At 62.9% G+C, this 26,425-nt stretch overlaps 3 protein-coding genes across 14 annotated transcripts; 2 read left to right on the forward strand and 1 right to left on the reverse strand.

Annotated features, from left to right (window-relative positions):
• Positions 1-1,375: 1,375 nt before the first annotated feature.
• ANKRD65 (ankyrin repeat domain 65) lies at positions 1,376-14,456 on the reverse strand. 10 transcript variants are annotated; one of them, XM_060088787.1, is made up of 8 exons: positions 14,192-14,456; positions 8,974-9,117; positions 7,482-7,557; positions 6,219-6,420; positions 5,523-6,114; positions 4,016-4,236; positions 3,297-3,831; positions 1,376-2,918 (listed from the first exon to the last, which is right to left on the reverse strand). In XM_060088787.1, exons 6-8 carry the CDS (start codon positions 4,234-4,236, stop codon positions 2,133-2,135), a joined length of 1,542 nt encoding a protein of 513 aa, XP_059944770.1. In that variant the 5' UTR covers positions 5,523-6,114; positions 6,219-6,420; positions 7,482-7,557; positions 8,974-9,117; positions 14,192-14,456; the 3' UTR covers positions 1,376-2,132. The 10 variants fall into 10 exon arrangements, with proteins under 10 accessions (XP_059944770.1, XP_059944774.1, XP_059944771.1 ...); XM_060088791.1 differs by lacking the exon at positions 7,482-7,557; XM_060088788.1 differs by lacking the exons at positions 8,974-9,117; positions 14,192-14,456 and adding an exon at positions 8,830-8,874.
• Positions 7,666-10,086, forward strand: TMEM88B (transmembrane protein 88B). The gene is made up of 2 exons (XM_060088799.1): positions 7,666-7,941; positions 8,929-10,086. The coding sequence occupies exons 1-2, from the start codon at positions 7,666-7,668 to the stop codon at positions 9,139-9,141; spliced, it is 489 nt and encodes a 162-aa protein (XP_059944782.1). The 3' UTR covers positions 9,142-10,086.
• Positions 14,457-15,288: 832 nt separating the features above from the next.
• On the forward strand, positions 15,289-21,481 carry VWA1 (von Willebrand factor A domain containing 1). Of its 3 annotated transcripts, none has more exons than XM_060088796.1 (4): positions 15,289-15,630; positions 17,469-18,026; positions 19,698-19,976; positions 20,085-21,481. In XM_060088796.1, exons 1-4 carry the CDS (start codon positions 15,381-15,383, stop codon positions 20,420-20,422), a joined length of 1,425 nt encoding a protein of 474 aa, XP_059944779.1. In that variant the 5' UTR covers positions 15,289-15,380; the 3' UTR covers positions 20,423-21,481. The 3 variants fall into 3 exon arrangements, with proteins under 3 accessions (XP_059944779.1, XP_059944780.1, XP_059944781.1); XM_060088797.1 differs by lacking the exon at positions 15,289-15,630 and adding an exon at positions 16,219-16,375; XM_060088798.1 differs by lacking the exons at positions 15,289-15,630; positions 19,698-19,976; positions 20,085-21,481 and adding an exon at positions 16,225-16,375 and having other exon boundaries at positions 17,864-17,985.
• Positions 21,482-26,425: the final 4,944 nt, after the last annotated feature.

The following is a 26,425-nucleotide window of genomic DNA, read 5'->3' on the forward strand; positions in this document are numbered from 1 at the left end:
TACTTACTTTGTAGAGTGCCTCTCAATTTGAGTTTGTCTGATGTTTCCTCGTGATTAGACTCAGGTTGCACATTTGTAGCAGGATGCTGCAGAAGTTATATTGTGTCTTTCTCGGTGCTGGCACCAGGAGGCCATGATGGCAGCTTGTCCCAACACGGGGGATGGCAGCTTTGACCATTTGGTTACGGTATTGTTTGCCAGGTTTCTCCACCGCGTTTACGTTTGAACTAACACGTAGTTTGTAGTGAAATACTTCGGGAGTCATCACAGGCTCTCCTGTCAGCAGATGTTGAGGTAGGAGCACGTGCGACGGGCCAGGTCGCTGGGGCATCTGCGAACAACACTGTACACCCCATTTGGTCTACACTCTGAAAGGGAGCCACTGGGGGATTATGCAGGAGAGTGAATAGGATTATGGCTACTATTCTGAGAACAGCCCCTTGGGAGTCAAGGAATCAGGCGAGAAGACCAGTTAGGCTGGGGGCTGGCCTGGTTACGGCAGCATTCCAGGCAAGGCTGATGGTGGCCTGGACATGGTGGATGCAGCGGGGGAGGTGAGAGGCAGTAGGGCTGTGGGTGTGCTCTGATGTCGAGCCCACAGGCTGCGCTGAAGGCTGGCTGGAGGCTGGCTGGAGGCTGGCTGGAGGTCCATCCTGCAGCTTTAAAAACCACCCCGGGACTTCCCTTGTGGTCCAGTGGTTCAGACTCCACGCTTCCACTGCAGAGGACTCGGGTTCGATCCCTGGTTGGGGAACTAAGGTCCCACAGGTCCCACAGGCCACTTGGCGCGCCCAAGAAAAACCAAAAACAAACAAAAAAACCCCCACCCTTACTCTGAGGACTCCAGAGATGTCACTCCAGGCCTCTTCTTTGCCCCATTCTCGTCTCCTGTGCATCTGCTCTCCCACCCGCCCCTCCACCTCGGGCCCAGGCCCCGCCAGGAGTCATTGTTATGTCTCCCTTTCCCTTCCCCTCCCCATGTCCAACCATCAGCAAGTCCCACAGAACTGTCCCAATTCTGCCTGTTTCTCCCACCTCCACTGCTATGCCGCCACCATCTCACTGGTCTCCTGGGTTTCCTTTTCCTAGTTATAGTCCACTCTGCACTTGCAGTCCCCGTGAGCCAAAAAGACCATGTCGCATGAGCTCACGCTCCCCAAAGGCTTCCATTGTCTTGGGGGTAAAATCCAAGTGCTCCCAGTGCCCCGGACAGAGGCGCTAATTTAGCAAGACGGCTCTCACTTTCAAAAGATGAAATCTGTCCTCTAAAGCTGTTCTTCCAAAAAACTCTTATAAGGACACTGATTTTCTATGAGGATGCAGGCGTGGACGATCAGAGACAACTGTCACTCTGTATCTGTTGTACTACAGGATTTTTAATTTACAGAGATGGTTGAGTGATGACAGGGAGAGGCTAAAGCTATTGAAAGCAGGTGTGTTTTTTTTTTTTTTTTTGGCTGCGTTGGGTCTTCGTTGCCACGCACGGAGGCTTTCTCTAGTTGTGGCGAGCGGGGCCTGCTCTTCGTTGCGGTGCACGGGCCTCTCATTGCAGTGGCTTCTCTTGTTGCAGAGCATGGGCTCTAGGCGCGTGGGTTCAGTAGTTGTGGCTTGCAGGCTCTAGAGCGCAGCCTCAGTGGTTGTGGCGCATGAGCTTAGTTGCTCCGCGGCATGTGGGATCTTCCCGGACCAGGGCTCAAAGCTGTGTCCCCTGCATTGGCAGGCGGATTCCTAACCACTGCACCACCAGGGAAGCTCCTGAAAGCAGATTTTTATGCTTTACATTTCCTGAGGGGAGGGCACACCACGCCCCACAGGGACACAGGCGGAAGCAGCAGGGTCGGTCGGGAGACAAGAGCAGGGGCCCGGGGAAGGCTCAGGCCATTATTGGGGTTCCCGCGGGAAAGGCAGGGCAGGGAAACAGTTTCTGATTGGTTTGTTTGATAATCCAGTGGGCCTTGGTGCACATAGGCAGGCCTGGCCCTGGGTGACTTCGGGCAGGGGGATGTCAGCTGGGCACGTGAGAGAAGGCAGCCGTTCAGGGCATGGGTTGGGATGGCAGGGGAGAGGAGAACAACTGGCCATTCATTTGGCCCTGTCATTAGTGAGTGGGTGCCAAGAGACAAATACTGAATCTAAGGAAACACAGTAAGAGTGCCGGTGTGCCCGGGGGGAGCACCGAGGCTGACACCCCGATGGGGGACGGACAAACAGGAGCCCATCGGGTTTTGGTCAGTTCTGTGGCCACGACTCAGTCTCTCCGCCAAAGAGCGTGCACAGGGCTGGAGCTGCAGGGCTGACATGGCCCTGGGAGTCTGGAATGGTTCCAGGTCAGCCACACGCTTCTTGCTGGGTCTCCAGCCACTGCTTCCTTCTTCTCCAGGGACCTCTGGGGTGTTCTCCCGTGCACCCTGGCAGCCGGCCTCAGACCAGCAGAGAGGAGCCTGCGCGCCCTGAAGGCCGTGGGAGCCTACAGCCTTTGGCTCTGTTCTGGCCCTGCAGCCCTGGGGCCCCTGGGGCTCCTCCTGCTCTCCACAGACGGCAGGCCCCAGGTCCTGGGCCACCTCCCCCCACTGTGTCCTCCGGGTGGGGCTGGCCCCTCGGCTCAGCAAAAGCTCTGCGGTGGAGCCGTGGCCGCGCTCCACGGCAAGATGCAGGGGGGTCGTGTGGAGCCAGCCAGCAGCGTCGACCTCTGCGCCCCTGGCCAGGAGGTGGCCGGCGACCTCCATGTGGCCTCCCCGGGCAGCGTGGTGCAGCGGGGTGAGGCCCAATGTGTCCCGAGCGTCCACCTCCACTCCCCAGGCGGCCAGCAGTTGGACGGCGAGCAGATGTCCACCGGCAGCAGCCCTGTGTAGTGCAGAGCGGCCGTGCCTGTCCTTGAGGCTTGGGTCGGCCCCGTGCTCAAGGAGCACCTCCATGTCCTAGAAGAGAAGGGGGTAAGGGGCAGGGCTGGCCTGGGCGGGCCACACAGTGCTCAGCTGTCCTCAGCGCCCCCTTTCTCCACACTGCTTCCTTATTTGGTGCTGCCTATGGCACCTGCTGGGGCTCTACTTGGAGACCCCACTTGCCCCCTAATGGTCCTGAGCCTCCTGTGGCCCCTCTGCACTACCCAGGGCCTGGCTGGACTCAGGCCTGTGGCCAGTGCCCAATAAATATTTGGTGCTGCCGGCCCAGCGCCCTCCCTGGGCTTCCAAGAGCTGGTTACCAAGGGGAGTGACGTCAGGGCGGCACTCAGGGCCCTGGTGCCCGGCCCCTCCCCACCACCCGCACGATCACTCGGGGGCCGGGCCGAGACGTACCTGCCTGCGGCCCAGGTCGGCCGCGACGCCCAGCGCCGTGGCCCCCGCGCCGTCCCGGGCGTCCACCTGCGCCCCGTGCGTCAGGAGGAGGCGCAGCGCTGCCGACTGCCCGGCCGCGGCCGCCACGAGCAGGGCGCCGTCCAGGCCCGCGCCACCGCCCGCCGCCAGCAGCTCGAGCACCGGCAGCCGGCCGCCCGCGGCCGCCCAGTGCGTCGCCATCCAGCCGTGCGCGTCCACCGCCGCGGGGCCTGGGCCCGGTGCGTCCAGCAGGCGCCTGGCCAGCAGCGTGCAGCCCAGCGCGGCGGCCCAGTGCAGCGGCGTGAGACCGGCCCCACAGCGCGCATTCGCCGACGCCCCGCGCCGTAGGAGCAGCTCGGCCACCCGCGAGGGCCCGTGCCAGGCGGCCTCGTGCAGTGGAGTGCGCCCCGCGCGGTCTGCAGCTATGGCCCGAGCCCCGCGCTGCAGCAGGAGACACACCAGCGGCACGTGGCCGCGCAGCACGGCCAGATGCAGCGGGGTCCTGCCCGCGTGGTCCCTGCGGGGCGGGGAGGGCGGCATGGGCGAGGGCGGGGCACGGGGAAGAGACCTGCTACCTTTGCCCAGGAGGGAACCCTCTCCACCCCGCAAGGGACCGCTGCCTCCGTCTCCCACTGAAGGGACACCAGCCACCACCCCTACCCCCACCCCCGTGGAGTACCCGGTCCTACCCCTGGGCTCACCTCTCCTCCACACTGGCCCCTTGCCGCAGCAGCTGAGTCACCAGGCCCACGTGACCCTTCCACACGGCCTTCAGCAAGCGCCCCCAGGCCTGTGGGGCGCTGGGCCCCTCCGTCCCAGCTCCTGGGGCCTCCTCGGAGCCCAGCTCCAACCACCGCAGTTCCTGCTCTGCCCCTGCCTCTGTCAGGTCCTGCTCCCGGGGCTCAGAGACCCTAGAGTCCATCTGGAAAGAACAGGAATCCAGCATGGATGCTGGAGGCCCAGGCTGGACCCAGCCCACTCACTGTCCCCAGGCCGACATGGACCCCTTATCTCCCCAGGGGAACCTGGCTACCACTTAGCCTTCTGACGGCCTTGGCTCTCAGCTACCCCCAAAGCGAGCCCACCAGGGGCTCTGTCCTCCGGCTGGGGGTCCTCTACATGCCGTCCCGGCCCAACCACAGCCTGGTGGCCCTTTCATGAAACTCCCCCTGAAGGCACAGCGGTGGGGTATCTGCTCCCAGAAGGTGGAAGGCTGGAGCTGCAGTTGTGCGGTGGCGGTGGGGCCTCCCAGGGGCCGGGCTGAGGGCCAGTTCTCCACCTGTTTACCCAGCAACTTAAGGGGAGGCCCTGCCTGCGGGCCACAGCCCCTGTCCCAGCAGCCGTCAGCCCCTGCCAACTGCCAGGGCCTCTGGCTTGTCCTCCCTCCCGGGACACAAAGACCAGGCAGGCAGGAACTTGCCCGTGGACCACAGATCCTCAAGGAGCACAGCCTTGGATGTGCCACGACTCGCCCCAGGAGACGCCCACACACCTTCCCCCGGGTCCCCCCCTCGAGCCCTGCCCGCCAGCCCCACTCCTGCCCCTGCTGGCTAAGACCAGGCTGGGGTGGTGGGCAGGGTGACATGGGACCCTTCCCCCCCACCCAGATGCCGCATGAGGACAGAAGATTCTCCAGGGACACCAGGCAGGCAACCTGGACCAAGGGGTGGGATAGGAAGCCCCCTGAGAGGAGACTGAGGCAGGTCTCCAGGGGCTGCACAGGGGCAGAGCCCCAGGCAGCTGAAGGCGGGAGTCAGGCGGCGGGAGGACTGACGGGAGACGGGCTACATCTGGACGGTGGACGTGGTGCTGCAGGAAGCCCTCGGTAAGGCCTCCAGGTTGGTCACCTTTGTTCCGGGGCCCTGGGGCAGGGTGGGCCGGGGTGGGTGGCAGGCCCTGAAGGTGCCTTCCCATCCCCCAATCCCTGGGTGAGGCCACCCGTCCAGAGCCCAGATGGGAGAAGGAAGTGGGGCGGCTTCTGCAGCCTTGTCCCTGCAGCGCCTCTCATGACCGCTCACCAAGAGGCAACACGGCTTTGGGGTGGTGGCTCCCACCCCAGCCCCTCCCCAGCTTCCAGAGACAGACGAGGTGTCCTCAGGGCCCTGCCCTCCAGAGAGGGCCGCGCTTGCAGGTGCCGGATCCAAAGGGTGGGTCTCCAGGCAAGGGGTTGAGAGGCCCCGTCCCACTCCCAAGCCAGGTGGATCCTACCCCGTAAGCCGCGGTCACCCCTCTTCTAGAATGAGGGCTTCGTGAAAGCACGTCACACAGGCTGGCAGATTCGTTCCGTAAGGAGCAAGGTGTTCTGGGTGGACGCAGACAGTTTACTGGTTAAGCAGCCGGCAAAAGCCAGAAAAGCAAGGGTGTCAGCCCTCTGCACCGTCCCCACAGGATGACCCAGGAAGACGCTGAAAGGAGCAGGGCCAGATGACAGGGGCACGAGGACACGGGGTGGGAGGGGCACCCTGTTGCTGAGGAGCAGCCTCTGTGCTGCAGCCGCGCCCTGGGGGCCCCCGAGCACCATCCTGTCCCTCATCAGAGCCAAGGAAGCTAGAAACTGCCTCCTGGTGGCCTCCCCACAGGCAGAAGGCAGTGAGAGTGGGCCGTGGGGCCTGTCCCTCCAGCTTCTGCCATGGCCTGGGCACTGCAGCTTGCTCAGTGACCTGCAAAGAGCTGTCCCGCTACAGGCAGAGGCTTCTGTTGGCCTCCCTCCGCGTTGAATCCACAGGCGTCCATCGTGGCTGGCGCACAGCGGGAGCTCAACGGAGTGCTTGCTGAGTGAGTGAACGAATGAGTGGAGGACCTGGGGGAGAGGGTGGGGCTTAGAAAGGAGATGAGCCCAACACACTTGCTGTCTGAACTCTCTTTTTTACCCCAACTTCACTATCAGAATAAATAAACGGCTACCGTGAAATCTTCACACACGTGCACCAGAGCAAGCAGTTCAATTGCACATGTGCTGGGCAGCAGGGCTTGGCGTGCATTGCAGGGGGCCTCAGCAGCTGTCCTGGCCGGCGTGTCCAACCGCGTCGCTTGAACAAGCTGTGCATGTCGCTGTCATCGTCCCGCATCCCTACGTGTCTGAGGGGTGCTGGTGAGCTTGAGAGGCCTGGAAAACGTTAGAAGAAAAGTTGGAAGGGATGAGGCGGACTGTAGGGGGAGGGAAAGAGAAACATTCGCATCTGGTGCCACCCGGCCTCCTTCATCCAGCTCCCAGACTCTAAGTGTCAGCTAGTTATGTCAGTGGTGTTTATTTATTTACTATTATTACTTTTCAAATAATTTTATTTATTTATTTATTTTGGCTGCACCGGTTCTTAGTTGCAGCACGTGGGATCTTTAGTTGAAGCATGCAGGCTTCTTAGTTGCAGCATGTGAACTCTTAGTTGTGGCATGCATGCAGGAGCTAGTTCCCCGACCAGGGATCAAACGCAGGCCCCCTGCATTGGGAGCACAGAGGCTTACCCACTGGACCACCAGGGAAGTCCCTGTTAGTGGTGTTTAAAACACTGTATGTCGTGCACGGAAACCCCGGGAGGCTGTTAGGTGCTAAGAGTATTTTGGTAACATTTGGAGAAATTCGTTGGGGTTTTCGGAGGGGCTGGGAATGCTTCCCCCCCTTACTTGAAATCACAGAATACACGCTCCCCGTTTTCAGGATGGATTGGATTCTGACACAAAGGATACCTGTAATGGTAGCTGCCATTATTGAGCGTCTACTGTGTGCTGAGTCCCACATTAAGCATTTCACATACGTTACCCATGTGCCCTCTCAACAGCCCTGCAGTGTGGGCACCCAGCATCTTCTGGGGCTGTTCTGATGCTGAGAGGGCCCAGGTTTGGGGAAGAGGGAACCAGAGGGGGCTAGGTCAGATGTTGACCTTGCTGTGGCAGCTACGGATGGGGCAGTTGCCAGAGTTGAGACTGATGAAATGAAACCATTGTGTGCAGGGTCTAGAAGTGGGGAGAGGGCGGGACCTGGGGGGAGGACGGCCCAGTGCTGAGCTCTCAGGACAGCTGTGCAGGCTCTGACCAGAGCACGCAGGGGCTGGCAGGGGAGACTGGGCAGGGCTGGAGCTGCAGTAACCTGGCAGAGAGAGGGTCAGCCTGGCAGCGAGGACCTGAGGCTCAGGTGTGACCCTGGAGACTGATGGTCAGGGCTGGACCTACCTGGACCAGGGTCCTGCCCTCCAGCTGAGTCCACTATCTGGTTGCTGGGGTCTGGGTGGAGGTCTGACCTGGCAACCTAGGGTTAAAAGGTTGCTAATCTGACCTGGGGGCGAGGCGGAGGGTGGGCATCAGTCCTGCCACGTGACCACCGCTGTGAGCCCACCAGGCCCACTGCCAAGAGAGCATGAGTGATCAGGAGAGGGAGACAGAGGAGGACGAGGGAGGGGGCGCTTCAGACACGGCACCCATGCTGCCCCGAAGGCTTCCTGACCACCAGGCCTCAGACCTGATGTCCCCAGGGTGGGCAGGCCTGGCTGCCCAAGGCCTGGGGGTCCTGCTGCTGCCGGGTCGGGCCCTGGCTGGGCTCGTGCTCCATCTGCTGCTGCCCGCAACCGTGTTCCTGCTGCTGCTGCTGCCCGCAGCCACCACTGTGTACCTGGGATTCCTGTGCCACTCGAGGGTGAGCTAAGCCGTCCACGGGCGCGGGGCTGAGGGACTGTCTGGGGTCCTCGGGGAGTGCAGGTCCCTGGAGGCACGTGTGCCCCTCCCTGAAGAGCTCCTTCTCCTGCCAAGCACCCCCCCCCCACTGGCCACAGCAAAAGAAGGGTTTTTGTTTGCCACCCAAGGGGAAGGCTCTCTCCCCTCCCCTGAGGCCTCTCAGCCTTGTACCAGGAGCCGCCAGGGCCTGGACAGCTGGGCAGGGTGGGAAGAGGAGGAGGGTTCCAGGAAGAGAAGATAAAGATATTGTCAGATTTAACCAGTCCACAGTCCACATCCTCCCAGCCTCCCCCAACACACAGCCCCCCTGAAGACCCCTCCTCCCCTGGGATGGGTTTCCCCACGTATGGAAGGGGTTATGGCTTGGTCTGGGATAGGGAGGGTATAGGCAGATGGGCCCCTTTCTGCCCATCTGGGGAAAGGGGCCGAACGCTGGGCCGCAGTAGACAAGGTGGCGCCAGCTGGCGACACCCCAGGGTAGGGCCTCGGGGTCAGATGCCAACTTAGGAAAAGGCCATGGAAGAGCAGAGGGAGCTATTCTCTGAGCCTACCCTCAAGGGACTCCTACTCGGGCCATTTACCGCCTGGGTCTGCATCTCCCGTCCTCGGCTCAGAAATGCCTGGCTCACAGCCAGCCCCAGCCCCACCCCCGACGCCGGCTCTGCCAGACCTCAGGCCCCGCCGTCTCCTCTCCCGGCCCCGCCCCGGTCCCCCTGCTCTCAGGCCCCGCCCCAAACCGTCTGCCCCCTCGGCCCCGCCCCGGAATTGAGGCCCCGCCCTCTCCCGGTCCTTTTGTTACCAGGCCCCGCCCCGGTCCATCTGCACCGGTTCTCCCCCGCCCAACTCACACCCGAAACGGGGCTCAGCCCCCGCCCCGTCCACCTGCTGCCAGGCCTCGTCTCGGAACTGAGGCCCCACCGTCCCGCCTGACCGTCCGCCCCGCCCTCAGGTCCACCCGGCGCCCCGCCCCGCGTGCCGCGCGCTGCTGTCCGACCGGGGCTCCGCGGCGCTCATCGTGTCGGGATTCCTCTCGCTGCCTCCGCTGCTGGTGCTCGCTTCGGCCGCCCGCGCCCGCCTGGCCCGACGCCTCCGCTCGCTGCTGCCACCCCCGACCTGGAGTCCCGGACCCCGCCGCCACCTCGATGGGGAGGAGCAGCTCTAAGCCTGGGTGTGACCCCAGAGGCCTCTCCAAATCCCGGAGGCCCCCGAACTCCCCCCGTGTCCCCTATCGGTGGCTCCAGGCTGGTGAGCTCAGGGTCTGCGTCCAGGTCCCGGCCGGGAAATCCCGTGCGTGCCGCGCGGCCCCGTGCGCGGTGCTCCGAGGGGCCGCGAGGTGGCACCGGACTCCCCCGGACCGGGGCGGCCCTCCCCCACCCTCACCGGCCTCCGCAGTCCCCGCAGCCGCCGAGGGGCTGGGACGCCCCCAGAGAACAGGGAGATGACTCTCGGAGAAGGGGCGCGTGGCCAGGCTCGGAGAGAGGCGGCCTGCCTGGCTTCTGCCACTGTGGCTGTCCTGGGCCCCTGTGCACCGACAACGGGCAGTCCCTGCGGGCCCCCTGTCTGGTCCGGCAGCGGCCTCCAGCGAGTCCCAGAGGTGGGGAGACTTCCACGCTCCACGGTTCCAGAACTTCAGCGGCCAGAGCACTAGGGCGTGCAGGGCTCAGCCCGAGACCCGGGTCAGCGTTTAGAGTGAGGGCTCTGTCTGTTCTCTCTGGATAATTTTAAGATCTTTTCCGTCTTTTGCTTTCTGTGCTTTTAAGCATGTTTGTGGTTGTGGCTGTGTTCTTATTTATCCCCTTGGTACACACGGTGTGTCCCGTTTCTACAGATTCACATCTTTCGTCAGTTCTGGGGAATTCTCAACCATTATTTCTTCAATTCTGCCTCATTCATTCTACATATTCTTTCTTGGGAAACACCTATTACGTGAACGCTTCCCATTGTGCTTTTACCACTCATGTCAGTTCAACTCTCGTCTGTGTTTTCCATCTCCTTGTCTCCCAATCCTGCGTTCTGGGCAATTTCCTCATCTCCCTCTTTGAGTTCACTAAGCACTAGCTGAGTCTAATCTGCTGATTATCACATCCATTTAACTTAAATTATTATGTTGCCCTATCTAAAAGTTATACTACTCACTTCTTATTCTAATCTGATGATTTTGATGATCTCTTGGTGCATGCTCGTGATTTGGATTCCAGCTTTGACTTCTGGAACATTTCACACATAGTTGTTTCTTTTTTTTTTTTTTTTTTTTTTTGCCGTACGCGGGCCTCTCACTGTTGTGGCCTCTCCCGTTGCGGAGCACAGGCTCCGGATGCGCAGGCTCAGCGGCCATGGCTCACGGGCCCAGCCGCTCCGCGGCATATGGGATCCTCCCAGACCGGGGCACGAACCCGTATCCCCTGCATCGGCAGGCGGACTCTCAACCACTGCGCCACCAGGGAGGCCCCACATAGTTGTTTCTTTTATTTTCTTTTAATTATTTATTTTTTGGCAGTGCCTTGCGGCATGCGACATCTTAGCTCCCCAACCAGGGATCAAACCCTCACCCCCAATGACATCTTAGCTCCCCAACCAGGGATCAAACCCTCACCCCCTCCATTGGAAGCATGGAGTCTTAACCGCTGGACCGCCAGGGAAGCCCCACACATAGTTATTTTACAGACTGTACCTAACAACTGCACTCCCTTTGCCTTTGGGGGTCTAAATCTGTTATTTGTTGCTTCTGCTGACTCAGTAACAGCATATCGTTTCTCTGAATGTTTGTACTTGTTAAGCATCAGCCCACACCTGTGAACATTCTGAGGCCACATCCCTCCACAGAGGATGCCCTTGTGAGGCGTGACCAACCTGGGCCACTGTTAGGGTCCTGGTTAGTACCCCAGTGTGCAGGGCACCCACACTGTGGCCCTGATGCAGTGTGGCTCTCCAACCCTGTGTTCAGGGAATTCTCTGCTTTCCCATTTGTTTCCGTTCATCATCCTGGGTTTCTGTTCCCTGTTCTTCTATCTGTTTATTTATGCACTTCTTTCTAGCGTTTCCTGGAGGGGAGGGGGCTTGGAAGATATCTACTGCCTTGTAAGCCCAGCAGTGTATTAAAAATATGTTTGTCGGGCTTCCCTGGTGGCGCAGTGGTTGAGAGTCCGCCTGCCGATGCAGGGGACACAGGTTCGTGCCCCGGTCCGGGAAGATTCCACATACCGCGGAGCGGCTGGGCCCGTGAGCCATGGCCGCCGAGCCTGTGCGTCCGGAGCCTGTGCTCCGCAACGGGAGAGGCCACAACAGTGAGAGGCCCGCGTACCGCAAAAAAAAAAAAAAAGTGTGTTGTAATTCGTCCAGAATCTAGTAATAGCTGGACACCATGTGGCCAGCAGGGCTCCACCTGTGACCAGGAGGTCAGGGCCCAGATGTGCCCAAGGATCAGCGCTCAGGGCTCACTGGTGGCTTGAACAGGGCCCGAAGTGGGGCTGGCTCAGGTCCAGCAGGAGTCCTTGGCGTTTTCCAATTGTCTGTGGCCGGTCAGATGGGAGCCTGGCTGGCTGCCCCGTGCCCGAGGAGAGCTTCCCTGGTCTGAGGCCGCCTTCCTTCCCCTCCCACCTAGGGTTGGGCAGGCTCTGGCCAGACGTCAGAGGACTCTCCTGAGGATCCGCCTGGCCCTGGAGTCATCAAAACAACAGCTGGGCCTGGTGGGGGCGGGGAGGCCACCATGGGGAGCTCAGCTGCTGAGCCCACTGGTTCCTAAGATGTGTCCCGGCTTCCCAGGCCTGCCCAAGCCCCGCGTGGCCTCCAGCTGGCCCCGGGGACAGCCTGCCTCAGCTCCAGCTCTGCCCACCCACTCACAAAAGGAATACTTGTGGGAGGCTGTGGAAGGTTGACAGAGGAGCCTAGGGGTCTGCTTTAGGGGGCCAGCCATCTGGGAGGACGGGAAAGTGGAGGGTAGAGGCCCTGAGCTACTGGGTGGGTCAGAGGTGACCTCCACTTTGGGCAAAAAATTCTCTTTCTGCAAGTACCCAGGCCCCTTCCCCGAAAGAGCGTGCCTGGCCATGGGGGTGCACGTGCACGCGCGTGCCTGTGTGTGTATGCGCGTATGTGCATCGTGTGTGGGTGTACGTGTGTGTGCATGTGAGGGCATGCCTGCATCCCCTCTGTCTGCCGGCCCTCACATCCCTGGGGGGGGCACCGTCCAGACCCCACAGGTGTAGAGTCTGGGCTTCGCAAGGTTCCCTGATCTGCCCAAGGCCACTTACTGATTCCCAGAGCATTTCCTAGCAGCCCAGGTGTCTGCAGGCACGCTCTGAGTGGGGAGCAGGTAGGCAGGGCTAGGAGGCCTGGCGCGTTCGGTCCCCGCAGTCTGTACCCCAGGTGTGAGCCCAGCCCCACCCAGGCATGTGGGCCAGGCAAGGGGTGCTGGGCAGAAACGGAGCTGTGCTGGGTGGGCTGGGGAGGAACAGGCAGAGCCAGCCCTGTGCTGACTCTGGGGGCTGAGGCCCCTCCCCCACCCCCGGGGACTCCCCCCAACCAAGGTGCTGACACAGTCCTGTCCCTCCCTGCTCTCTCTTTCCCCATGTAAGCCAGCCTGAACCCTGCTTGGGGCTAGGACACGGTATGAGGGTCACCTCCCTGTTACAGAAGGTTCCAGCACAGGGAACCCAAACTAGGGAGGGGTCCCACCTCGGGAAGGGCACCACTGTTCAGTTCCCTGCACAGGCCGAAAACCAGGAGCGCCTGGCTGCCTGCCTGCCTTTCTGCCTCCCAGCTGTGCCCTCGGGCCTCTACTTCTTGGAGGCCTGGCATCAATCCCCATCCTGCCCCTGGGCCCTCGCCTCCCCCCCGTGAAGCCTGCCCCTGCCCTTTATGCCTCCCAGGCATCCTTGCTGCCCTCGCATATGCTGGCAGGCCCCCACCCCAGGGCTCTGGTACTTCCTCTAGCTCCTGCCCCCCTGGTCTGACGTGACCCCGCCCTCCAAGGGGAAAACGAGTAGACGTGCATCTTTGCAAACTTGCCCGCTGCCCATCCCCCCTTCTAGCCCGGCAGGACTGGGAGGACAAGGGCTCTGCCCAGTGCCTGGACGTCCCCAGTGCAGAGTCTGTCGTGTGGCTGGGCCCAGCACAGAGATAACTGATGAATGCAGTTGGGGTGGCACCCACCCCCGTACCCAGGCTGCCCACCCCATCAGCTGTCTTCCCTGCCACCCTGGGTGGTGTTGGCTGAAGGACTGGGCAGGGGTCATCTCTAGGGCCACAAGGGGCAGGCCCAGGCCCCTAGGGAATGAGACGATGGGACCACCAGACCCCCAAGACTGGCCCTCAGGCCCTGGCACGTCCCTGACCACAAACAGGCAAGTTGAGCCTAGAAGAATGTGGGTGGGTGTCGGCAGGGGCCTCTGGGCCCTGCCGCTCTCGGCCACCCCTTCCCTCTGCTCCTGTGACTGTTGCGTGCAGTCAGGGGGCCTCAGGCTCGCCCACGCTACCCTCCAGGCCCACAGAACCGACCCCCACTTCTGGTTTCTGTGTTCCCAGCCATGCGTGTGGGTGCCTGTGTAAGATACAACTGACAAAAAAACCAGCATCACAGGCATCCCTGCGGGGCGGGGTGGGGCCGAGCCACTCTGCCTCTCAGACTCTCAGCTGGGGTCAGGGGTGGGGTCAGAGGCCCCGGGAGCTGCCCTTTTCCCGGGGGTCAACATGACCACAGTGAGCTGGGGACAAAAGGCCCTTCTTCTCTGCAGAGGCCTGGACAGTGCAGAGGAGGGCGCGTTCCTGCGGACCGGCAGGGAGCAGGGGCGGTGCCTTGGAGAGCGTTGTCCCTGGGTTTTGTGGAGCCCTGTCCACCTGCCTGTGAACCGACAGGCGGGGTGAGCCAGCTGTGGGAAGTGATGCTTGGGGCCTCCCGGACTGGGCCAAGACCACAGGCTGCTCCCTCCTCCTGGTCCCCAGAACACAGGGCCAGGCAGGGGCTGGCCCCGGGGGAGGGAGGGGGCTGGGGCCAGGGCCGGATGTGTCCTGGACGCCTCCGTCCTTCTCTGCCCCCCCTGCCCCCAGGCCTGTCTCCCTTCAGAAAGGATGTTTCCCGGCCATTATATTTGTGCTTCCTCTGGCGTCTGTCTCAAGCCCAGCCCTGGCCCTGACCACTACACCCCTGGCTGACCCCTGTGTTCTCTGGGGACCCTCCATCTGCCCATGTTTCACCTCGGGGGGGTGGGGAGACTCACCATGATGCTGGCAGCAGGGGGGTGTGTGGCCGGCTGAGCCACAGGGCAGATCAGGGGACTGAGGCGGGCAGAGCTGACCCGGTGGGGGTGGGGTGGTCTCGGTTTGCGGGGGTCAGGCCAGAGCTCAGTACGAGCATCGGGAGGGGCTGTTGGCCAAGGCAGGTGGCCGAGCTCGGCCAAGGCTATAGGGAGAGGCCCTGGCTGACCACTCCCAAGGCCAGGCCCCCGTCCCTTCTCCCTCTGACGGAGAGGCTGGAGGGAGGAGGATGCCTGCTTCCTCGAGGGCTTGAGTCATGGCCAAGAAGAGTGGCTCAGTTTTTCCAGAAGGGACGGAAGCTTCCCCATCAGCCCAGCAGCACAGCCAAGGTGTGACAGTGGGCCCAGCGCTGGGCAGGAGTGGGGACCCACAGGGCAGATCCAGTGTGGCCCGCTCCCTGCTGGTGGTGCCCAGAGAGATCGAGCAGGAACCAGGCCGGGTAGGCGTCTGCACATGGGTCAGCTCCCCGCGGGGCCCCGGGTCTCCTCCAGCCACCTCCGCTCACAGCCCCATCTCTGCAGCAGCCCTGCTCAGCCTCGGGTGCTGGAGGGCTGGGGGCCAGGAATGGTCCCTCTGGGCGGTACACCCTGAACTTTGGGGGTTCGAGCCTATTGCCGCCCCCCCGGGCCCCAGGCGGAAGCACCAGGCAGTTTCTGGTCCCAGCCGAGGCCTGAGGTCTGTGGAGCTGAGCCAACCCCAGCACTGCCAAGATTCCCGGCAGGGGGGTTGGACGGCGGGGACACAGTTCTTGCTTGTTCCTGCCCCAGCTCCTCAGGCTTAGCTGAGCTGCTTCCTTTTTTAGGCAAAGTCAAAGCTCCAGTCTGTCTCCCAGCCTGGCGTCTCACCTGCCAGAGGGAGGAAGGAAAACCGTTGAGTCCCATCCGTCCTCCCTGCTGGGCATCCTCCTGGGGAGGGGGGAAAGGGAGGGGACATCCTGGCAGAGATGGCCCTGCCTCCTCCCCATGGGGGACCTGTGCCCCCACCCAGCTGCACAGAGGAGTGGCTGGGAGAGGGCAGCGGTGACCCCACAGGAAGGCATCTTAGGAGGAAGGGGGGCAGGGCTCTCCTGGACCTCACTCCTGCCCACGGGACACTGCCCCGTCTCACCTAAAGGCAAGGAATCTGCCCTGGGGGCACTGAGTGTCCCTCAGGATGTCCCCTGCAGCCAACCACCTCTGCTCTGGTCTAGCCAAGATCCCAGATGCATGGCTCCTGGTCACAGTGGAGCGTTTCCCCAGTGGGCTGCTTGGGGGGTTCTGTCCTCAGTTCTGGAGTTTGGCCTCAGCCCTGGGCCCCTCATTGGGCAGGGCCTATGGGGACAGCTATATGCCCAGCAAGATCACACTGGACAGGCCTGAACCAGCCATCCTCAGCTCCTACGCCTCTTCCTCTAAGAAGCCAGGTGAGGTGTCCCCCCGGAAGCTCCCCCTTGAAGGTCTCAGGCTTCTTTCCCCTCCCGACGCCCTGTCTCCTAAGTTCCACCCTCCTGATCTCTGTTGGTCATTCCTTGGAGGAACATGTCACAGCTCCCATACACCTGCCCCTCCCCAGTCTCTGTGGCCAGAGCCTGGGACTTGTTGGGGGGACGTTGTTTTTGGTGTCACCCACACACTCTCATACCCCCTGGGGCTCTCTTGGGCTTGGCTTCAGGGACTCCCAACACTGCGGAGCCAAGGGCAGCGGGCCTAGGGATGACCCAGCTTGGTGGCTCCCTGCTCGGCTCCTGGCTGGGGGCTGGGGGCAGGGGGTAGGGGACAGGGCTGACTCCAAGACCTTACAGCCGGAAAGCGAGACCGCAGTGTCTGTGTGTGCATGCCACCCGCGTGTGCCTCGGCGGCATCCCGGTGAGCGCCGCGTGTCGACGCACGTTTGGGCCCTTTGTGCGCGCGCCTCCCCGGAGCCGGTGCTCCTCCGCACGCGGGGCAGCGCGCGCGCCAGGGCGGGACCTCGGGGCGGGGCCGCGGTGGGCGGGGGCTCCAGGGGGCGGGGCCCGGGTCCGACCCGCTCGGCCGCGCGCCCCGCAGCTCATGAGCGAGCGAGCCACGAGCGGAGGCAGAGCGAGGCCGTCCCGTCGCGCGCGATGCTGCCCTGGACGGTGCTCGGCCTGGCCCTGAGCCTGCGGCTGGCGCGGAGCGGCGCGGAGCGTGGTGAGTGCGGCGGGCGGCCGGGCCGGACTCAGGTCCCGGCGCCCCGCCCCCCCCCACCATGTCCGCACCGAGCCACGCTCTCCTTCCGCGGCTGTGGGGCGGGGGCAGCTGGCAGGGGACCACACCCACCTGCGGCGCGGGCCCCGCCGGCAACTCCGCGGGATCTTGGGGCCTGGACGGGGAGGAGGAGGGGCCTGTCGGGGAGGCTTGTCCCTGCCTCAGTTTCCCTTTCCTTGGAGTGACCGTTAATAGAGGGATGGTGAGAGGGTTGGCGTCCGTTATCCCACTGGGTTGGGGGAAACTGAGGCTGCAAGGCCGGGACCAGAACCGAGACACCCCAGGCCCCTGTCTGCTCATAACACAGTGGCCAAGGGCCCCATCTGCTCCCCGGGCTGCCGGGAGGAAGGGGGAGGCCCCGGAGGGGCTGATAGGGCCCTCGGGCTGCTGCAGCAGGTAACCTGCTTCCTGGGTCCAGGTGGGGCAGAGGATGGGGGCCGGGGGGGGGTGACATCATCTGTAAGTAGGGTCAGGACTCCAACCGGGACTCCGGGCTGTGAGACGGGCTGCCGTCAGCTCTCCGTTCCCCCCATGCCTCCACCTCTGCCCCCAGTCTCCCCAGCTGCCTTTTTGCCCCCACCGCACGCCTGACCGGTTGCTTTACCTGGAGGCTGAGCGGTGTAGGCTACTTCTTGAAAGCCAAGCCCTGGTGGCCGAGACCCATCCACCCACCACTCCTGGGGGCTGGGCCGGGTCCAGCCTGCACACAGTCTGCTGAAGACAGGGAGGGTGTGGGGGCTTGGAGGGGTCAGCTCTCCTTTGCAGACGAGACATGAGCCCAGGGGGTGCCCCAGGCATTTGGCCAGGGTGCAGAGTTGGAACTGCTGAGTGTGTGGACCTCCTGTTGACTTAGGACCCCTCTCCCCCCTGGGGTGCCACCCCAGGACCTTTGGGGTGTGACTGAGCAGGCTTTCAGGGCTTCCTTGGGTAAGGGCAAGTGCTAGCTTAGGGAAAGCTTAGGCCCTGGGGGTTCTGCCCTGGGTGTGGGGCTGTCTGGGGGCCACCACCTGGGGCTGAACCCTTCCCTCTCCCCCAGGCCCCCCGGCATCTGCCCCCCAGGGGGACCTGCTGTTTCTGTTGGACAGCTCGGCCAGCGTGTCTCATTATGAGTTTTCCCGAGTTCGGGAGTTTCTGGGGCGGCTGGCGGCCCAGCTGCCCCTGGGCCCTGGGGCCCTGCATGCCAGCCTGGTGCACGTGGGCAGTCGGCCGCACACCGAGTTCCCCTTTGGCCAGCACAGCTCAGGCTCGGCCATCCAGGACGCCATACGCGCTGCCGCCCAGCGCATGGGTGACACCAACACTGGCCTGGCGCTGGCATACGCCAAGGAGCAGCTGTTTGCCAAGGCGGCGGGGGCCCGGCCGGGGGTGCCCAAGGTGCTGCTGTGGGTGACAGACGGCGGCTCCAGCGACCCCGTGGGGCCCCCCATGCAGGAGCTGAAGGACCTGGGCGTCACCGTCTTCATCGTGAGCACCGGCCGCGGCCACCTCCTGGAGCTATCGGCCGCCGCCTCGGCCCCCGTGGAGAAGCACCTGCACTTTGTGGATGTGGATGACCTGCACATCATCACCCAGGCTCTGAGGGGCTCCATTCTTGGTAGGTGGGAGGGGGCAGGGCCCGGGGGAACCCCAGCGGGGAACTCAGGAAGAGGGCCAGGTGAGCCTCCAGGAGGACCTCGCACGCCTGGAGCAGAGGCCAGGGCTGCAGGGACAGGGGTGCCCACGCAGCTTCTCCAGGGACACACTCCAGCCGTTCACCCCAGGTGCCCCCCAACCTGGGCTGAGGCGGGACCGCGGGGCAGGCTTGAGTAAACCCCTCCAGGTGGGGCTCTCTGCTGGAGAGTGGGGGACTTGGTATGGGCTGAGGGACTCGGGCGCTGCACCTGGTGGAATGTGTCTACCTGGAGAGGAAGCGTAGGAGGTTCCAAGCCTGGAGACTCTGCAGAGGGGCCCACCAAGCCTGGAGGGAGGGGGAGGGCCAGGTCAGGAAGGGCCGAGACTGCCCCCCAAGAGCTAGGGCCCTACTTCCCCCGGGGCGAGGGCAGCCGCGGAGGGCTTGGAGTGGGACTGCACCGCAGGCGGTTGTGGGGATTGCTGGGGAGGAGGCCGGACCTTGGAGGGCCCGCTGCGGGGGGGCTAGCAGCTCCCCTCCGGGTTTCTTGTGGAACCCCCTGACCCAGCTAAACCTGGCGGGAGAGGGAGCTGGTGTTGAAGGGCCTGGTCACTGGCAAGGTTGGCTGTAGCCACTGAAAAATGCCAACGACCCCAGGGTCCTCCCAAGTCTCCACCTGTGGTTAATCGTCCACCTGAAACCGGAAGGGTTGAACTGTGGGCTGGAGGGAGGTAGAGTGTCCTTCCGAAGATTTACCCCAGGACACCTGGCCCTGGTGGCCCCTGGGTCAACCACTGTGGCCGAGCCTGGAGGCGACAGCAGGAGAAAGGGCAAGCAGCTGGACGGGAAAGACCCAAGGCTGCAGGGCAGTGCGGCAGCAGGGCGGGGGCTCCTGGGAGCGGGGGCGGGGTCTGAGCGTGGGGGATGGGCGAGGGGCGTGCCAGCCGGGCAGCTGCACACCCGGCGTTAACGAAGGCAGCATGGGGTCCCGAAGGGCTTGACCCTGTCCATGTATCGGCTTCACGCCCCCTGCACGGTCACTCAGACGGCCCGTGGTGCTCGTGGTGCTCGGCGTCAAAGCTCAGGAGTAACACACCCCACCCTGGAGTGCTCCCAACACACTCTCCTGGGGACTGGACGCCGGCAGCACCCGAAACTCCAGGTCCAGCTGCTCCTGGGGTTGTCACATCTCTCCTGCCCCTCGGGGCATTCTCCAGTGGCTCCCGTCTCCTGGCTGTACCGTGGGCCCCCTTTTCTTCGACTGTTCAGAGCTGAGCTGATCCCAGACTCTGTGCTGGCCACTCAGGCTGGATGGGGGGCTGGTCCTCTGTTCTCTGACATCATGACATCAGTTTAGATCCTGCCACCTTTGAGGGGCCCTTGTCCAGGCCACTGGACTGGGTGGGAGGTGGCTGCTATACCTCCGCACTGGTTTGAGCTTGGAGCTGAGGCCAGGAGGGAAGCTCCTGATGGGGCAAAGTAGGGGGCTGGCTGCACTCATGTCCTTCTCCGGATCCTTAGCATCTGGTGGGCGTGGCCGGGGCTGGCCTGGCGCCCCGCGCCCTGCTCCCTGCCTCTGGGTGTCTTCCGGGAGTCAAGTCAGAGCCCCAGGGTCGGGCGCGAGGAGGCACCTCTGTTCTCTGCCCACCCCCGCAGATGCGATGTGGCCGCAGCAGCTCCGTGCCTCCGAGGTCACGTCCAGCGGCTTCCGTCTGGCCTGGCCGCCCCTACTGACCGCCGACTCGGGCTACTACCTGTTGGAGCTGGAGCCCAGCGCCGAGCCGGGAACGGCGCGCCGCCAGCAGCTGCCAGGGAACGCCACGGGCTGGTCCTGGGCCGGCCTGGACCCTGACACGGACTACGACGTGGCGCTGGTGCCGGAGTCCAACGTGCGGCTCCTGAGGCCACAGCACCTGCGGGTGCGCACTCTGCCGGGTGAGGCGGGACGCGGGGCCGGGCGGGCTGGGGGTGCCGGCGCGGCCGGGCAGGGCGCGGGGCCGGGCGGCGCGGCCCCCTCCCAGCTCACAGGCGCTTCCCCCGCAGAGGAGACCGGGCCGGAGCGCATCGTCGTCTCGCACGCCAGGCCGCGCAGCCTGCGCGTAAGCTGGGCCCCGGCGCTGGGCCCGGCCGCCGCGCTCGGCTACCACGTGCAGGTCGGGCCCCTGAGGGGCGGCGCGGCGCAGCTCGTGGAGGTGCCCGCGGGCCGGAACAGCACCACGCTGCAGGGCCTGGCGCCAGGCACCGCCTACCTGGTGACCGTGACGGCGGCCTTCCGCTCCGGCCGCGAGAGGGCGCTGTCGGCCAAGGCCTGCACGCCCGACGGCGAGCGCAGCCGCGCCCCGCGCCCCCAGTCGCCGGGCGCCGGGGGCCGGGAGCCGTGAGCCAGCCGCGCCCGCGCACCCGAGGGCGCCCTTCTCCCGAGCTCGGTGGGTCTTGCCCCGGGGGTGGGGTGCTGGCCGGCCTTTGGCCCGCGGGAACCCCGCGCAAGAGGGCGCCCTGCTCCGGCGTCCGCCCTCCAGGACGCGGCCTCGCCTGACCCTCCGCGGCAGCTCTGGCAGCGGCGCGTGCCCTCGCGACTCCCTCCCCTGCCCGGCCCAGAGCTTGGGCAGGATTTAGCGGGGAGATGGACAAGGAGTCGGGGTCCCGTTGAGAACGTGAGACCCGAGATGGCTCTGGGCCCAGGACCACAGGGCGCCTGGGCGGCCGGACCTTACACTTGTGTTAAGGGCCACACCCTCTGGTGGCAAAGGCTAGCATTTGTTTGAAGGAGCTTGGTCTCCGTGGCAGCTCCGAGTCCCCTCCAGCCACTCAGGTCCTGGATGGGAAGGGAAGGAGGTGGCTCTGGCCAGGTCCCCAGAGGCTTCCTGGAGGGAGCAGGGTCTGGGAAAGGGGAGGGGAAGTGCTGGGAGTTGATGATGTGGTCAGCAGCTGGGTGGCTGGAGGGACAGTCTTCACCAGCATGCTCAGCCGGCTTGGGGGACTTGCTTGCTGGGAACAGTGGCCTTTCCTGCCTACCCAGGACCCCACTGGGCCCAGCCACAGCCACTGGGACGCAGATGGCACCTTTTGGGAGGAATGGGACAGGAGCTTGGCATTTGGGACCCTGGAGACAGGCGAGCTTGTTCCTGCGGGACCCCAAGGCTGGCACTTGCAGGGAGCTTTCCCCGCTTCTGGCTGGAGGGCCTTCAGGCAGGGGCAGGCACAAGCAAGGTTCCCCTGGGTGCTGCACCCCAGCCATTCTCTGCAGTGTCTTCTGATCCCACCTCCTGTCACACCTTACTATCCTGGGGCCACCAGGCAAGTCCCAAGGGCAGGCAGTGCTGCTCCCCCTCAGCCCCACCAGGCGCCTCCTCCTCCGCCTGCGCTGACTCAGCGCTCACTTTGCCTCTTCCCCACTAACGCCCCAGACTTTAAGATACAGTAAATCAGATGTAAACTCAGCCTTGCAGTCTCCTGAGAGTGCTTTATTCCCTGTCAAAACACGCCAGCCCCATAAAAGGTTGCAAGTTAAAAAAAAGGTCTTGGGTGGAGGACGGTTGGTGCCCCGGCTGGTGCTGGAGAAGAGGAGGGGGGAGCCTCCCCCTCCCAGTGCTGGACTCAGGCCACTGTGCCCCTGCGGCCTCCCTGGGCATCTCCTCTTCAGAGAGCGCAGGCCCCGTTCCTGAGGGCATTGCTGGGACCTGGGCCTGATCCATCCCTGATGGGCAGCATTCCCCCTGTGGAGGCCTGCATCCCCCACCCTAATCCCCTGGGTGCTCGCGGGTCACAGCCCACTGGGCACCCAGAGAGGCACCCCTTTCACGCTGCGCCCCTGAGCCCAGCTTGCAGCACACCGTGCAGGCAGCAGGAGAAAAAGCAGGAGGTGCTGGCAGGGCGTTTCCTAGTGGGTCAGTGACACACTAAAGACAAGTTGAGCTGTGAGCCCCTTCCCCCAAAACATGCCTCCAACCCCGAGAGAGGGCAGAGCTGCTGGAAGACGCACGCCCCCACCCCCTGGAAGAGGCTCCAGCCTTGCCTCATCTCTGCTGGACGCTGAGGCCCAGAGAGAGGAGCCCCACATCTACCTCCAGGCCAAGGAACGCCCCTCCTGGAAGCCCTTGTCTCGTAAGTGCCGCCCTTGCATCATCCCAGGCAGTTCTTAAAGCTCTTGGAGTCTGGGCCACGTCTGGAAAGAGTCTCCAGGAAACAGCTTTGTCCCGGTCTCCACCCCTTCCCTCTACATCCCCTGACTCGCAGGCCCTGGCTCCGTGGTCCACTCTGGGTCTGGGGCCCAGGCTGCGGCCTGCAGGGACTTACACGTGCCACTTCCTAAGGCAACTACGAGCTTCTGGGAGCACCTGGAAGTCAGAAAGGGCCGTGCAAGGGGTTATGATCCACATGGCAGCCCAGGTCCATGCGGCAGGAGTGGGCCAGGCGGGGGAGGAGCCTGGTGCTTCTAGGGAGCCCCAAGGGAGGCTCCTCTGGAGATGCTGGGCGGCACAGCTCTCACACCCTCGAAGGTCGCTGCTGCTTCCTAACTTGACGAGGAGAAGCTAAGGATTTCCCCAAGGCTGCGTGTCACACTCATCCCGTGTGGGGTCTTCCCTGCAGCCCAGGGCTTGCCCGACGGCCGGGAGCTGCGAGGGCCAGGTAATGGACAAAGGCTGCCTGTGAGAAGGCCAGATGGCTGCTGGGTCTGGATCAGGTCTCCGGAGGTGGGTGTCCAGAAGTGGGGGGTGCAGCCACTGGTAGCTCCCTGGAGCCTGAGCTGTTACCATGGCGACAGAAAGACGTGGTGTCCAGCTGCTGTGTGAGACGTGTGTCCTCACAGCCTCCTGCTGTGGTGGGGGGTGCAGCTCAGGAAGCTCGAGGCTGACAGCTATGTGTCTGTGCTTTTCTTCTGGGATGAAAAGTTTTCTTCCAACATCCATTAAAACAAAAATGCCAGTGGAAGTCATAGCTCCCCCTAGAGGTGAGTGTGGTGAGGAGGGGCCCCCCCGGGAGACCCTCCCCTGCAGGTCCCAGTCCTTGGGTGGGAGGTGGAGAGGGCAGGGTGTGCTTCTGGCTGCTGGCCGCCGGCAGAGGGCTCCCGGGCCGGAGCCCTTCTTGGGAAAGGAGAGGGCTGAGGTCTCCCAGGCAGGGGCGGGGTGGGGCGGTCGGGAACCCTGTTCACTGACATGTTCTCACCAGGAGTTAAAACTCCTGCCACTCATTGCTTATGTTTCAGAAGTGTCCGTGAATGCACCCATGACAAATCATATCGTCCTAGCCACAGACACTAAAGCCTCGCAGGAAGGACAGGCCCCCGTCCCCACCGGGTGCGTGCACGAGCACAGGGAGAGCAGTGGGTGGCCAGCGGCTTGCCTGAGCCCCTGACCACAGTGTCCACAGGAGCGGAGGCCATGACCACCTGGCTCTGGTGCCGCACGTGGGGTGCACAGCACTTCCCAGGGGAGGGGGTGAGAGCCACGAGCTTCTCAACTCGCTGTGGGCCTGGGGCCCTGGGCAGCTCCCAGTCCCACTTCTTCACCAGGGCCAGCCCCTACTGGACGTGAGGGCACTGGAGGCCGGCCCCAAAGGCGCCACTGCCAGCCCCTCCCAGACGACCCCGGGGCTCCATCAGTGCCACAGGGCTTGAGCGACTTGCTTCCAAGGTCTGTCCAGACTACGCAGCTGACCCCACTCTTCTCCTGGGAAGGCAGAGGTCCCAGCTCAGCCCTTTAAGGGGCAGGCCAATGCTCACGGCATGTCTCCTGTCCTCAGCGTGGTGGCCAGGCAGCTGAGCGCCTGTGCTGAGGGTCCCCCCACCTTGCGTGCCGCGGGGGATGGCCTGGCTGTGCTGGCCTTCTGCTGGGTGGGCCTGTCGGTCCAGCTGGTGGGGAGGTGGGGCACGGCTCCAGCGGGGAGGAGAGAGCCGCAGGCTCGCCAAGAGCAAACACGATGCAGGAAAATGAGGCCCTGAGGCTCCGTGCTCCCTCCCCTCCAGCCTCTTCACCCTGGAGCCAGGATGGGAGGAGCTGCAGGGGCCCTACAGCTGCAGAGGGCTTTGGTGGGTAGGGTGGGGACCAGCAGCTGGAGGCCCTGCCCCGGGGGCTCAGGCCCAGGGGGACCCGGCCGAGCCAGCAGCTTTTCTTTCGGCTGGACTGGGGCGCGTGAGTGGGGTTCCAGAGACTGGAACCAGCAGGTCCTTTTGGAGCCTGAAGAGAGAATGGGAGTGGAAGGGGCCCAGCTGGGTGACGGAGAGAGATCAGGCCCTGAAGGGCCAACTGTCCTAGGAGAGCAAGACCGAAGAGTGACGCTGGGGGGCTCCAGATTCAAGTGGAAAGGCGTCTGTCCCTGGGAGACACTGGGCAGCTTGGGCAGCTGGCGTTGCAGCCTCAGTGTTGGGAAGTCCTGGGGCCTGACGGAAGGCCCCAGCCCCCCAAGGGTCTGGCCAGATGCCGGCGACTCAGGAACCACACCTGCTGCCCAGGCTCTGGGGGCAGAGTCCTCTGCACTGGGCCTGGGCTCTCGGGGGCAGCTGTGTCCCCTCACCCTGGGCTGAAGGCCAGGCTGGAGGCCAAGCTGTCCACCTGCACCTTTAACTTCTGCAGTCTCTCCTCCAGGTCTTCAAAGCTGGAGGACTCCTTCAGAGAAAAAAAAAACGTCCTGTGGGGAGGGGGGATGTTGGGGGAATCCCGTCAGCAAAACAGCACAGCATGGGCGGCTGAGAACCCCGCGTTTGTCAATTAAACATGAACACGTCAGGTAGAAAGCATCATCCTAATTCCGTTTTATTAACTTAGTGTCTTTAGGAAAGCTGTATCTGTCCTGCCTAGTGGCTTCCACCTAAGACTTTAAGTGACAAACCCAAGTGGACCGGGTATCCTGTATGGTCCATTGGAAATCGGAAAGTGTGAGCAGCACTGCCCTGATGAGGGAACCTGGAAGGAACCCCTCCATCAAAGGGACGGAGTGCAAGCACCTAAATCTTAACAACTTAAGATTTCTGTTTTTTAAGCCAAGTTAAACGAAACTGACTTTTTTGTGAAGCTGACTTTAAAATATATATATTTATTTATTTGGCTGCCCTGGGTCTTAGTTGCAGCGTGTGGGGTCTTTTATTTGTTGTTTGTTTGTTTTAGTTGCAGCGTGCGGAATCTTTAGTTGCGGCATGCGGGATCTTTATTTTATTTTTAAATGATAATTATTTAAAATTTTTTGTTATTTTTTTATTTATTGTGGCTGCGCTGGGTCTTCGTTGCAGCATGCGGGCTCTTTGTTGCAGCATGCAGGCTCAGTAATTGGGGTATGTAGGATCTTAGTTCCCCAACCAGGGATCCAACCCAGGCCCCCTGCATTGGGAGCATGGAGTCTTAACTGCTGGACCACCAGGCAAGTCCCTGAAACTGACTTTTTAAACACAGAGCTTTATTTTCAATTACTCCTTGTCATACAAAAGTACACAAGCTTTCCAAATGCTGGCCTGTGGATGGAGCTAGAGAGTTGCCTGTGACCCAGGACCTCACTTCTCTTACCCATTTCTTCTTTATCCAGCGAAGCCAGCCCGGAGTTCTATTGGTTGTATGGTTTGTGGCTGGTCTGTAGAGACCTTGATGATGGCCAGTGAGGGACATCTTTGGTTTTTCTCTTGATTTGGGGAAACGAAACAAACAACAAACCCCAGACAGAATTATCTTAGAATCTTTTTTCCCCTATATTTCTTCAGGCTTAAGATTAAGACTGTTTTCAATCTAGTGGAGAAACTCCGTATAATACTGGGAACTCAACAAATTCCATCAGGGAAAGAACGCGGGGGCAACTTAGATATTGGCCCAAGAAGCAAACTCGGCTAACTTTGGACACTGGGTTCTAGAGCAACGCTGGCCTCTGTCCATCCTTGTCTCCCTCTGCCCCAGGCGGTCCAGCCTGCACCTTGGTCCCTGAAGCAGGCACGTGGCCTCTGAGGGTTCCCAAGGAGAAACCTCACCAGGCAGTGACCGGAGCCAGGACCCCTGGGCCTTGAGGAGCTCTCCTTCCGCGAGGGCGCCCTCTGTGGGGCCTCGGGGGCTCTGCCGTCCCATACTTCTGGGGTTGCAGAGCTCTGTCCCTTCCCTTGGGAGCCACTTTACCTACAACCACGGACCGCTGAGTTTTGCTGTGACGCCGAAGAGGAGGCTCTTCATTCTACTGACGGTTGCGGGAGATTGGCCGGGGCCGCGCTTCCGCTCTTCCATCATCTCCGTAGCACTGACTGTATGCGCTAGCACCGAGACCCACTAAGCACCGGGCCGGCTTGCCCCGCGCCGGACACGTCCGGACCGTGCTCCGCTGTCCGAGGGGGCCGCTCAGCCCGCGGCGCCGGCGCCTGCTCTCGGGCCCGGTCCCCGGACCCCCGACCCCGCGCGCGCCCCGGGCGGGGTCCT

This window comes from Mesoplodon densirostris, chromosome 2, assembly GCF_025265405.1.
Source record: "Mesoplodon densirostris isolate mMesDen1 chromosome 2, mMesDen1 primary haplotype, whole genome shotgun sequence".
Classification (NCBI taxonomy): Eukaryota; Metazoa; Chordata; class Mammalia; order Artiodactyla; family Ziphiidae; genus Mesoplodon; species Mesoplodon densirostris.